The 13,923-nt window shown below is 33.1% G+C and overlaps 1 protein-coding gene and 1 long non-coding RNA gene across 2 annotated transcripts; both read right to left on the minus strand.

Annotated features, from left to right (window-relative positions):
- Positions 1-514: 514 nt before the first annotated feature.
- On the minus strand, positions 515-2,298 carry LOC107942199 (uncharacterized). Its single transcript, XM_041103989.1, has 5 exons — positions 2,235-2,298; positions 1,652-2,091; positions 1,382-1,610; positions 796-1,326; positions 515-714 (listed from the first exon to the last, which is right to left on the minus strand). The coding sequence occupies exons 1-5, from the start codon at positions 2,296-2,298 to the stop codon at positions 515-517; spliced, it is 1,464 nt and encodes a 487-aa protein (XP_040959923.1).
- A 9,094-nt stretch (positions 2,299-11,392) lies between these two features.
- LOC121223329 (uncharacterized) lies at positions 11,393-13,532 on the minus strand. Its single transcript, XR_005920663.1, has 3 exons — positions 13,458-13,532; positions 12,370-12,454; positions 11,393-11,731 (listed from the first exon to the last, which is right to left on the minus strand). It is a non-coding gene; the product is annotated as an uncharacterized lncRNA (long non-coding RNA).
- Positions 13,533-13,923: the final 391 nt, after the last annotated feature.

Raw genomic sequence — 13,923 nt, forward strand, 5'->3', positions numbered from 1 at the left:
CATTTGCTCCAATTTCTCGAGTCTCTTATCCATTGATTTTTTTCTTGTACCGTAGGAGTGCGTAGCTGGTTAGTTTTCGTTAGTTTCCAGGTTACTGAAATAATTTTTAATTAATTAATTAGAAAACTCTTATGGCCTTTAATGCATAATGATACGATGTAATGCAAATGCATGAATGTAAAGGAGGCATCAATTTTGATTCAATTGCCCTTAGAAAATTTCACTCGAAAGTAAAATATTTTACATAAAGTCGAATTACAAATAAAATTTCGCTCTAACACTTAGAGTCCTAATTTTTCTAAGCAACGAGGCCAGCTCTTGTTCGCGATCCGACTCCAACTCATACTTCACGCTCAGTATGTTTGCTTGAACCGCTAAAGTTTGCAAGTAGTCTGCTACCTCCCGAATTTGGGTTTTGGCTTCCCCCATAAGGTAATCTCTGTTTCTGACTTGGTCTTGCACATGGTGAAGCATCCTCGTTTGCCTCGAAAAACTGGATCCGCATCTCACAGTTCTACAGTGATGCCTCTAACTCTCCTATTCTTCCTTTCATCTCTTCTATCTGGCTCAAGCTTGCCCTCAGCTCTATTGCGGTGTTGCAGTTTCGGTACTGATGCAGAGACTTCTCGAGTTCTGCCACCCTAGCCCTTAGTTCACCTCGCTCGTTTCTGCTCTTCGACAGACTCTTCTCCAAATCTTCGTTTCGTGCCTGAGCTTCTCGAAATTTTTTTTCCCACCGATAGGTATTGGCTTTTTCTTCTCGAATTTCGTGGCGCTATTGTTCAAAAGTCTTACCTAAACCCGCAGTCCTCATAGATAGGCGCAGCTTCTTGTAGTCTATCTTCAAGCTGTTTAGGTCTTCTTCGGCCTTAGTTTTTCCTTTTCTCCATTTCTCAGCCTCTGACCTCTGAACATCAGCGTCTAACCTTAGATGCATCTTCTCTTCTTTTAACTGTTCGATCTTCTTCCTGAGCTCCGAACTCTTCTTATCAAAATCTTGCCTTATAATTTCCAATTCTGATGGGGCAATTTGTAATTGTTCCCCGATAGGTCGAGTATTCTCCAAGCTTGGCCTAGCAATATTATCCTTAATCCTCTTCCTAAACCACTCGCTATACTCGGGCGTTACTATGGAACTGACGGCTAACCTCTTCATCCAACAAGTTTGCTTCCAAGCATCCGATAACTCCCGAACTCTCTTCTTATAATGAGCACCTGTAAATGAGAATTCACTTTGAGCAAGCCCATAGGTCGTGGGTACAAATTGCCTCGACTTATATTGCCTCAAGGCTAACAGTGGAGTATACCCGATAGCTCCCCAAATTCCTAACAATGGCACTCAATCGAAGTTACCACATCGGTACATGATCTCGTCAGGAACCATCCAATAAGCTCTCCACTCGATATCCACCTACTTGAGGTTCTGAAGAATGTCCATCCACTTCTCCTCTGAGATATCCTCTCTCCTCTGTATAGCTGCTTATTCTTTCAATGGGAAATAACCCTTGGAGAAGACTCGATAGGAAACTTTGTCTACCTTCCAAAAGTGCCCGTGGAACCATGCCATAAATAATTGTGCACATCCAATGAATCGCCCCTTGCCTGTCTTCCTACATGAGCTCAAAGATCTGAACGTTTCTGCCAATATTACCAGTACTGGTGTGATTCCCTTTTCAAGGCGATCAAACAAGTCAATGACTGCCTCGTCTACGTGCCTCAAAGCCTTAGGAAAGATCACTAATCTGTAGACGTTTAAGGCAAATATATCAACCCTCTTTCTTTCATCTGGATGTGTCAAGATAAAATCTTGCAAATTCTCCCAAGGGATACATTTGCTATCTCCTTTTTGCTGAATCCGAGTAATGACCCAAGGCTCGCTCATCCCAGAAATGCTCATCAGTTTCTTCACGAAAGTCTGACTACTAAAAACCCGAGCATAAGTCTTCCGGACCTGAATTTTGGGACACCTGAGCAAAGTAGTGTATTCCTCCATGGTAGGTACCAAATCCACTTCTCCAAAAGTGAAACACTTGTACGCAGAATTCCAAAACTGCACCAAGGCTCGGAACAAATTCTTATCCACTCTAATGTCTAGCAGGTAGGATACGTCACCATAATTTTGGTAAAACAATTGCTTGATTCCTTTATTCCAACTAGCCCAAATGTCTCTCAACTCTTGCAGCTCGTTCTGTACTACATTGACGCGAGTGAAATCTTGCAACTCCGATACATACCCTTCTGCCAAGCTATCCCCTCTCTCTGATTGTAGCCTCTCCGACCATGCACGAACAGCCGCATTATCCTCGACTTTACTAAGAAATTCATTCTCCATGTCAAATTTTCTAACTTAGTAATTGAATACGGATTAACGCCTCCTTTAGTATGCAATATTATGCAAAAAAGACAAAACCAAACAAAACACCGATTAGTGTCAAATAATAGCGATAGAATGCAAGCACATAAACGATAATTATGACGCATATAGGGGTAAGTACTAAGGCTCGACGCGGCTTCATCCAAGGATGGTTCCTAAGGTTTACTATATGCGGTTTAGTTCTAGAGATAAGGTACCCGAACCAGCAGATTCCTCAATCCTCACCCATTATAGGCTCATATAGATCGAGTTCGGTTCAGGGGGATACATTTCCCTATGACCATGTGGAGATGAAAATCTCACGAAATCATAGGTACGGATGTACCCCGGAAGCAATCTACTATCCCATGCGGAGGTGAAAACCTCACGAAAGTGTAGTTTCTTACTCCTACTTAGAAGGTGTGATCACAGTGGTCATGCAATGAAATGCAGTGCTTTTTTACAAGACCCAGACTAAAACAATCACGCAATCAAATGCAATCGAAAGATACATGATTTTTTTTAAAAATGAATTTTTGATTTTCGAAAAAAAGACAGTAAATAATTGATTTTTAGGGCTCGACTCTCAAATTCCCCAGTGGAGTCGCCAAGCTGTCGAAACCATTCCTCGATTTAAAAATTTTAAAATTTTAAAAAAAGGGGTAATCGACTTTTGAAAAACAAATGCATGGAGTCGCCACCGATCTTTTGTTTTGGTGTGATCGGATCACCTAAAAATTTGGTTATTTTAATAAAACATTTATGATTTACTAAAACAACAATTTTGGTCTACAAAAATTTTAGAAAACGAGCTCGGGAGTCGGTTACGCATGAGGAAGGATTAGCACCCTCACTACGCCCAAAATTGGTACCAAATCGATTAAATACTGTCCTTATGTCTAAAATTAAAAATGTTTTTGAAATGTGGCTTTTTTAATAAAAGTTGAATAACCCGAGTTAATCGTCAAAAATCTTCTTGTTTCGATGTCCGGAAATTTATAATTCGAAAATCACGAAAGAATGCTCAACTATTTAGTCCAACGAAAAATCGAAACCCAATACAGTAGGGCACGATTCTTCGAATTCCCAAACATTGATCATTGCCTCACTTTGGAAATTACGAGTGGAATCCCGGAGAGATATTTGATTATTTCGGTCAGACGGGAGATTGCAACCTAGCACGATAGGGCACTATTCCCCGAACTGCCCAAACATCAAATACTTCTTTCGTTTTAAAGGGTTTTTAGAAAACGTGGATGAAACTTCAAAGGGATCTTCGATTGCTTAGAATAAATAAAAAAGCGCAACCCAACACGATAGGGCACGATTCTCAAATATCCAATCATCGAACATCCTTTGTTTTGAAAGGTTTTTAATAAGCATGGGTGAAAACCTAAAGGAATATTCGATTGTTTTTGAGCAAACGAGAGATCACAACCCAGCACGATAAGGTATGATTCTCGAATCATCAAACATCGAGTATTGCCTTTATTTGCTAAAAATCTTATTTCGAGGTAACAACATGTCATACCCAGTAAGTTAGGTTACCACACCTCGTATCTCCAAAAATAAACATTTTTTTAAACTCACATTGTGATTAAAAGGAATATTCCATTATTTAGGTTAAATAAGAAAATTCGAAACCCAGTAAGTTAGGGTACGATTATCTCGAATTACCTAATACGGAATATTACTTTTATGAAAGAATTGTTTTAATATATTGAGTAAGAAAAACAACGTGATTTATAGTAAAACATAAAAGCAAATTATAATATTAATATGAATAATAAAATAATAGGTGGGACAGTGTCAAAAACGATAATATGAGTAATTATAAAAGATGAAGTAATAGCAAGACTAGTAATATGTAAATATAAACAAATGCATGAGGAAAATGAAATGATCGAAGACATAAGTAAATTAACGAATAAATGAAAATGAATAAAACATGGAACAACAAAAATGGCAATGACAATGAAAATGACAATAATAATAATAATAATAATAATAATAATAATAATAATAACAATAACAATAACAACGTAGAAAATAATAATAACAATGTTAGAAAACAATTATTAATAATACTTCATAAATATATACATATATATATGTTAAAAATAAGTACATATTAATATTAAGATGATGATAATATTAAAATAACCATTGATAACTTTACATATAAATCTATATACATATAAGTATGATAATAGTAATTATAATACTAATACTAATAATAAATACAATAATAGTCGTAAAAATAAACACAATAATAATCATGAAAATAATGTGTACATGAAAAATAATAATGATATGATAAAAAAAACGATACGATATAATAATAACGTAAAGAAAATAAAATAATAATATTTATAATAAAAGAAAATAAAAGAGTGTATTTAAAAGCATATATATAATATTATTGGAACTAATATTAAAAATTAAAGTAGCAAAGATAATATAAAAATCAACTTAAATTAAAAAAGAGACTAAATTCGAATTAAAAACGAAGTTTTGGGACAAATTTAAAAATAAAAAAAGGAAAAGGGCCTATTTAAATGCGCGTGAAACAACAGAGGGCCTAAAGTGCAATAACGCCCTTTATAAAATGCACAGCATCAGCTAGGATTAAATTGAAAATTGCGACAAATTTTGGTGCCAAATTAAAAATAAAAAATAATTTAATTGCAAAGTAATAAAAAACGGAGGGGCTAAACGCGCAAATAGCCCCTCCAATGAAAACACACGGACCCTGAGGTTGGAGCGGGTCGGGTCGCGGGTCGGCCATGGGTTAAGAGCCAAAACGACGTCGTTTTGGCATTAGTGGCTTAAACCCAAAACGACGTCGTTTTGATGGGGCTATATAAGTCAAAGTTCCTAAAAAAAACTCATTTTTCCCATTTCATAAAAAAAACTAACCCCTTTCTCTCAAACTCTCTCAAGGCGTCTCCCTCCGACCAAACTCCAGCTCCGTCCGCCGCCATCTGCTGCCACCGGCCACCGTCGCCGGCCACCGCGCCCGGTGGCCGGAAATTTCAAAAAGGTTTTTTTTATTATATATATTTCTTATATATATACCTTGATATATTTTAATACATGAATGAGAAGAGATGGATTCGAATAATAAAATAAAAAAGAAAAAAAAAGAAAAGAAAAAACCTTAAGCCGGTTTGTACTTATTCTTTTTTTGATGGCTTTGTTATTATCTTTTTTTTTTGTATTGCTTGCTGTTTTTTTAAAGAAAAATCTATAAAGAGATTACACTTTTTTTTCTTCAATCTCTTTTTTTTTAAAAAAAATCCCCCCTCCTTTTACAATATTCTTGTTTTTGTATCCAAAAAAAATCCGGGATTTCAGGCTTTATAGCCGAAATACCATGGATTTGCTATTATCTATTTTCTTGTTTTCTTGCTTCTTTTCTGCCCCTTTTTGTTTTTTCTTCTTTTGGCTTTTGCAGGTGTAAGTGGAGCAAGTTGAGGTGGCTAGGTTTTTTTTTTACTGAAAATTAGTTAAGGTTGTGGGCTAATTGGGGTTTTAGGGTTTTAATATTTGGGCTGTAATTGGGTACTGTATTTATTTATTTGGTTTATTGGGCCCCGGGCAAAATTTGGGCCTTACAATATATATCTAGAAGTCATGCACTTATATATATATATCATTGCCACGCAATGAACAAAAGCATACCAAAATTATACATTAATAGAACCCACAAATCATATACACATAATCACTCAATTTGATCAACTTATATTCGGCATTTGTACATTATAACATGTACAATCAATTTTTATAATTGTAATTAAAGTACTAACATATACATTATACAACTTTCATAAACATTAAATCACTTTAAGTATACATACATTTACCATGCAAACCATACCAACAAAATCAATTCATATTCGAACATCCACGTATCTCGTTAACATTTTTAAACCATCAATAATCAAACCAAATTTCATTCATTCAAACATAACATAACCTATTAATCCATATCATTTCCGAATACAAGCACATAACTTATAATCAACCATGGTATTCGACATAATAATCAAAATAAACTTAAACTAATATTCAACCAACATCGAACTCAAGCATAGCAATTAAGCCATTTTCTCATGGCCTTTATGCACAATGCTTTCAAAACAACAAAATCTCCCAAACTATTATCCTATACATGCCATAATGTTAACTTAAGATTACTAAGAAGGGGTATCAAAACGTTGCAGACAGGTGTGATGACTCCGAGGATGGTTCCGAGCATGAAGCAGATCAAAAGAAATCTAAACAAGAGACAAGTAAGCACACCAAATGAGTTTTCAACTCAGTAAGTCGTAAGCCATATAATGCAAACAATTAACTGAATATGTCGATCTAGAAACTAGAAAGGTCCATAGATTACAGAAATTATCAATTCAACTACTAGTCAAGTCTTACCATTAACTCAAAGTATCATATAACCGAATACCTTAATTCCTTCCTATAATATTTAACAACGATGAAATAGATGCATCCAAGTACCTATGATTCAATTTTCATGTCTCCAATCTCTTATTTTTATCAACAACTAATTTCGCTCATGTAATGCTCAAACAAGGAAATTCGCACCCATAGTGCCATGTTAACCCGTACACATAGTGCCTTAGTAATTCACATACGTATTGACATTTAAATCCACACACATAGTGCTATAAAAGTCCGCACACATAGTGCCATACAATTTCGCACACATAGTGCTATTCAAATTTGCACACATAGTGCCGAAGTCAATTCGTTTTTAACAAAGTGATTTATTTAATTAACTAAGTATAATCGGTCGCATGCCTTTCAATCAAAAGAATACGTAAACGAGAGAAATTCTTTCACGATATGCATACCAATTATGTATATAATAACCAAGCTTAATGGATTTTAGACTTACTTTGTGTTGGATGAAACAGTTCCAATCGTCTACTCGATGTTCTTTGCTTTGCCCTTGCTTGATTCCCCTCCTTTGGGTTCTTGAGCTAAAATAAATAAATTAACTAATTTAATTACATGGCTAGTTAGTTATATCCCATAACATTAATGATTTCATATCACAAGAATCACACGGCTAAAACTTGATTTTTTATTTTTTTTTCACCTTAGGCTTTTAAGGATTTCATATTAATGACACCGATTAGTGTCAAATAATAGCGATAGAATGCAAGCAGATAAACGATAATTATGACGCATATAGGGGTAAGTACTAAGGCTCGACGCGGCTTCATCCAAGGATGGTTCCTAAGGTTTACTATATGCGGTTTAGTTCTAGAGATAAGGTACCCGAACCAGCAGATTCCTCAATCCTCACCCATTATAGGCTCATATAGGTCGAGTTCGGTTCAGGGGGATACATTTCCCTATGACCATGTGGAGATGAAAATCTCACGAAATCATAGGTACGGATGTACCCCGGAAGCAATCTACTATCCCATGCGGAGGTGAAAACCTCACGAAAGTGTAGTTTCTTACTCCTACTTAGAAGGTGTGACCACAGTGGTCATGCAATGAAATGCAGTGCTTTTTTACAAGACCCAGACTAAAACAATCACGCAATCAAATGCAATCGAAAGATACATGATTTTTTTTAAAAATGAATTTTTGATTTTCGAAAAAAAGACAGTAAATAATTGATTTTTATGGCTCGACTCTCAAATTCCCCAGTGGAGTCGCCAAGCTGTCGAAACCATTCCTCGATTTAAAAATTTTAAAATTTTAAAAAAAGGGTAATCGACTTTTGAAAAACAAATGCATGGAGTCGCCACCGATCTTTTGTTTTGGTGTGATCGGATCACCTAAAAGTTTGGTTATTTTAATAAAACATTTATGATTTACTAAAACAACAATTTTGGTCTACAAAAATTTTAGAAAACGAGCTCGGGAGTCGGTTACGCATGAGGAAGGATTAGCACCCTCACTACGCCCAAAATTGGTACCAAATCGATTAAATACTGTCCTTATGTCTAAAATTAAAAATGTTTTTGAAATGTGACTTTTTTAATAAAAGTTGAATAACCCGAGTTAATCGTCAAAAATCTTCTTGTTTCGATGTCCGGAAATTTATAATTCGAAAATCACGAAAGAATGCTCAACTATTTAGTCCAACGAAAAATCGAAACCCAATACAGTAGGGCACGATTCTTCGAATTCCCAAACATTGATCATTGCCTCACTTTGGAAATTACGAGTGGAATCCCGGAGAGATATTTGATTATTTCGGTCAGACGGGAGATTGCAACCTAGCACGATAGGGCACTATTCCCCGAACTGCCCAAACATCAAATACTTCTTTCGTTTTAAAGGGTTTTTAGAAAACGTGGATGAAACTTCAAAGGGATCTTCGATTGCTTAGAATAAATAAAAAAGCGCAACCCAACACGATAGGGCACGATTCTCAAATATCCAATCATCGAACATCCTTTGTTTTGAAAGGTTTTTAATAAGCATGGGTGAAAACCTAAAGGAATATTCGATTGTTTTTGAGCAAACGAGAGATCACAACCCAGCACGATAAGGTATGATTCTCGAATCATCAAACATCGAGTATTGCCTTTATTTGCTAAAAATCTTATTTCGAGGTAACAACATGTCATACCCAGTAAGTTAGGTTACCACACCTCGTATCTCCAAAAATAAACATTTTTTTAAACTCACATTGTGATTAAAAGGAATATTCCATTATTTAGGTTAAATAAGAAAATTCGAAACCCAGTAAGTTAGGGTACAATTATCTCGAATTACCTAATACGGAATATTACTTTTATGAAAGAATTGTTTTAATATATTGAGTAAGAAAAACAACGTGATTTATAGTAAAACATAAAAGCAAATTATAATATTAATATGAATAATAAAATAATAGGTGGGACAGTGTCAAAAACGATAATATGAGTAATTATAAAAGATGAAGTAATAGCAAGACTAGTAATATGTAAATATAAACAAATGCATGAGGAAAATGAAATGATCGAAGACATAAGCAAATTAACGAATAAATGAAAATGAATAAAACATGGAACAACAAAAATGGCAATGACAATGAAAATGACAATAATAATAATAATAATAATAATAATAATAATAATAACAATAACAATAACAACGTAGAAAATAATAATAACAATGTTAGAAAACAATTATTAATAATACTTCATAAATATATACATATATATATATGTTAAAAATAAGTACATATTAATATTAAGATGATGATAATATTAAAATAACCATTGATAACTTTACATATAAATATATATACATATAAGTATGATAATAGTAATTATAATACTAATACTAATAATAAATACAATAATAGTCGTAAAAATAAACACAATAATAATCATGAAAATAATGTGTACATGAAAAATAATAATGATATGATAAAAAAAACGATACGATATAATAATAACGTAAAGAAAATAAAATAATAATATTTATAATAAAAGAAAATAAAAGAGTGTATTTAAAAGCATATATATAATATTATTGGAACTAATATTAAAAATTAAAGTAGCAAAGATAATATAAAAATCAACTTAAATTAAAAAAGAGACTAAATTCGAATTAAAAACGAAGTTTTGGGGCAAATTTAAAAATAAAAAAAGGAAAAGGGCCTATTTAAATGCGCGTGAAACAACAGAGGGCCTAAAGTGCAATAACGCCCTTTATAAAATGCACAGCATCAGCTAGGATTAAATTGAAAATTGCGACAAATTTTGGTGCCAAATTAAAAATAAAAAATAATTTAATTGCAAAGTAATAAAAAACGGAGGGGCTAAACGCGCAAATAGCCCCTCCAATGAAAACACACGGACCCTGAGGTTGGAGCGGGTCGGGTCGCGGGTCGGCCATGGGTTAAGAGCCAAAACGACGTCGTTTTGGCATTAGTGGCTTAAACCCAAAACGACGTCGTTTTGATGGGGCTATATAAGTCAAAGTTCCTAAAAAAAACTCATTTTTCCCATTTCATAAAAAAAAACTAACCCCTTTCTCTCAAACTCTCTCAAGGCGTCTCCCTCCGACCAAACTCCAGCTCCGTCCGCCGCCATCTGCTGCCACCGGCCACCGTCGCCGGCCACCGCGCCCGGTGGCCGGAAATTTCAAAAAGGTTTTTTTTATTATATATATTTCTTATATATATACCTTGATATATTTTAATACATGAATGAGAAGAGATGGATTCGAATAATAAAATAAAAAAGAAAAAAAAAGAAAAGAAAAAACCTTAAGCCGGTTTGTACTTATTCTTTTTTTGATGGCTTTGTTATTATCTTTTTTTTTTGTATTGCTTGCTGTTTTTTTAAAGAAAAATCTATAAAGAGATTACACTTTTTTTTCTTCAATCTCTTTTTTTTTTAAAAAAAATCCCCCCTCCTTTTACAATATTCTTGTTTTTGTATCCAAAAAAAATCCGGGATTTCAGGCTTTATAGCCGAAATACCATGGATTTGCTATTATCTATTTTCTTGTTTTCTTGCTTCTTTTCTGCCCCTTTTTGTTTTTTCTTCTTTTGGCTTTTGCAGGTGTAAGTGGAGCAAGTGGAGGTGGCTAGGTTTTTTTTTTTACTGAAAATTAGTTAAGGTTGTGGGCTAATTGGGGTTTTAGGGTTTTAATATTTGGGCTGTAATTGGGTATTGTATTTATTTATTTGGTTTATTGGGCCCCGGGCAAAATTTGGGCCTTACAATATATATCTAGAAGTCATGCACTTATATATATATATCATTGCCACGCAATGAACAAAAGCATACCAAAATTATACATTAATAGAACCCACAAATCATATACACATAATCACTCAATTTGATCAACTTATATTCGGCATTTGTACATTATAACATGTACAATCAATTTTTATAATTGTAATTAAAGTACTAACATATACATTATACAACTTTCATAAACATTAAATCACTTTAAGTATACATACATTTACCATGCAAACCATACCAACAAAATCAATTCATATTCGAACATCCACGTATCTCGTTAACATTTTTAAACCATCAATAATCAAACCAAATTTCATTCATTCAAACATAACATAACCTATTAATCCATATCATTTCCGAATACAAGCACATAACATAACTTATAATCAACCATGGTATTCGACATAATAATCAAAATAAACTTAAACTAATATTCAACCAACATCGAACTCAAGCATAGCAATTAAGCCATTTTCTCATGGCCTTTATGTACAATGCTTTCAAAACAACAAAATCTCCCAAACTATTATCCTATACATGCCATAATGTTAACTTAAGATTACTAAGAAGGGGTATCAAAACGTTGCAGACAGGTGTGATGACTCCGAGGATGGTTCCGAGCATGAAGCAGATCAAAAGAAATCTAAACAAGAGACAAGTAAGCACACCAAATGAGTTTTCAACTCAGTAAGTCGTAAGCCATATAATGCAAACAATTAACTGAATATGTCGATCTAGAAACTAGAAAGGTCCATAGATTACAGAAATTATCAATTCAACTACTAGTCAAGTCTTACCATTAACTCAAAGTATCATATAACCGAATACCTTAATTCCTTCCTATAATATTTAACAACGATGAAATAGATGCATCCAAGTACCTATGATTCAATTTTCATGTCTCCAATCTCTTATTTTTATCAACAACTAATTTCGCTCATGTAATGCTCAAACAAGGAAATTCGCACCCATAGTGCCATGTTAACCCGTACACATAGTGCCTTAGTAATTCACATACGTATTGACATTTAAATCCACACACATAGTGCTATAAAAGTCCGCACACATAGTGCCATACAATTTCGCACACATAGTGCTATTCAAATTCGCACACATAGTGCCGAAGTCAATTCGTTTTTAACAAAGTGATTTATTTAATTAACTAAGTATAATCGGTCGCATGCCTTTCAATCAAAAGAATACGTAAACGAGAGAAATTCTTTCACGATATGCATACCAATTATGTATATAATAACCAAGCTTAATGGATTTTAGACTTACTTTGTGTTGGATGAAACAGTTCCAATCGTCTACTCGATGTTCTTTGCTTTGCCCTTGCTTGATTCCCCTCCTTTGGGTTCTTGAGCTAAAATAAATAAATTAACTAATTTAATTACATGGCTAGTTAGTTATATCCCATAACATTAATGATTTCATATCACAAGAATCACACGGCTAAAACTTGATTTTTTATTTTTTTTTCACCTTAGGCTTTTAAGCCATTCGGCTATTGATCACCTAAGACCACATTACTCTCTATAATCCAATCAATATTTCAATAAAACACCTATATATATATGTACGTATATACGGTAACCACCCCTTGCTAATTACTTACATATATAAATATCTCATATTCAACTATATCAATCCATGTATCTATCACATTCGGTTATAAGACATTCACCTAAATATCACATTCAACTATAATAATAGCCTTTATATACATATATATACTTTCAATAAATTCATAAACCTCATTAATGATAAATTTAATTTGACTTAATTGCTTAAAAACTTACCTTGGGTATTAACTTTTGATAAAAACGATTACTCAACTAGCTTCGACTTCCCCCGATCCAAATCAACTCTCTTTTGATTTTAAGCTAGTTAAAAGAAATTTAAACTTATTTAATTAATTATCTAACTCAATACACTAAAGAAATACTTAATTGGTTAATTTATGCAATTGCCCCTCTCATTTTATGCTTTAAACAAATCGGTCCAAAACATTTAAAACATCAAGCAATTATTATTATTATTATTATTTTCCAAGACACACTTAGGCCGAATGCTCTTCTAGTTCATAAGAGTCCTCCCAAATTTTTTTTTTTGAAATTTAGTTACACTATTAATTAATTTACAATTAATCCTTAAATGCTAAAAATCATATAAAATTTCAACCCAAAATATATTCATCTAACACTTATAATTAAATTTGTACTATCAAACTCAAGGATTTCATAAATTCTATCAATGGCCGATTGCAAAATCTATAACCATTTCAAAAATTATCACTTGGGCTAGATAAACTGCTTAACATCAATTAAAAATATGCAAAAATTATAAGAAAACCAACTCCAACATACCTTAGATTAGGCTTACATATAACCGAAAGTTTGAAGCTCTTTCTTTCTTCTTTTTTTTTTTTCGGTAATATCTTGGATGAAGACATGCAAACCTTTTTCTTATTTCTTTATAATATTAATAACTTTACTAAATAAATTATTTTACACATATTTTCTTATTAATTCATTTTTATTTGGATTATTTAATCATTTGCTAACATAAAAGTTTATTTAATTGGACTTAGTGGAGGAACATCATTACTTGGCCAGCCACTTCATGCATTATGGGCATTTTGACATGCAAACCCAAGCTTTCACACTTTGTAGTTATTCGATCTTTGTAATTTTCCTATCATATTTTCCAAGTTTCTCAACTAAGTCATTTCAAGAAAATTCACATTCCTAAGATTAAATTGAAACATTAAATTTTTCACACATACACTATCATACATAAAATATATGCAATTAAATTTAAAATAAATTTTTA

The sequence above is a fragment of the Gossypium hirsutum genome, chromosome A03, assembly GCF_007990345.1.
Source record: "Gossypium hirsutum isolate 1008001.06 chromosome A03, Gossypium_hirsutum_v2.1, whole genome shotgun sequence".
Taxonomy (NCBI): Eukaryota; Viridiplantae; Streptophyta; class Magnoliopsida; order Malvales; family Malvaceae; genus Gossypium; species Gossypium hirsutum.

Coding starts and splice junctions, on each gene's coding strand:
- LOC107942199 (XM_041103989.1), bottom strand. CDS start 2,298: ATGCGGCTGTTCGTGCATGGTCGGAGAGGCTACAATCAGAGAGAGGGG. Junction 1,611..1,651: donor AGGGAATCACACCAGTACTG/GTAATATTGGCA, acceptor GAGCTCATGTAG/GAAGACAGGCAAGGGGCGAT. Junction 1,327..1,381: donor AGTGGAGAGCTTATTGGATG/GTTCCTGACGAG, acceptor TGCCATTGTTAG/GAATTTGGGGAGCTATCGGG.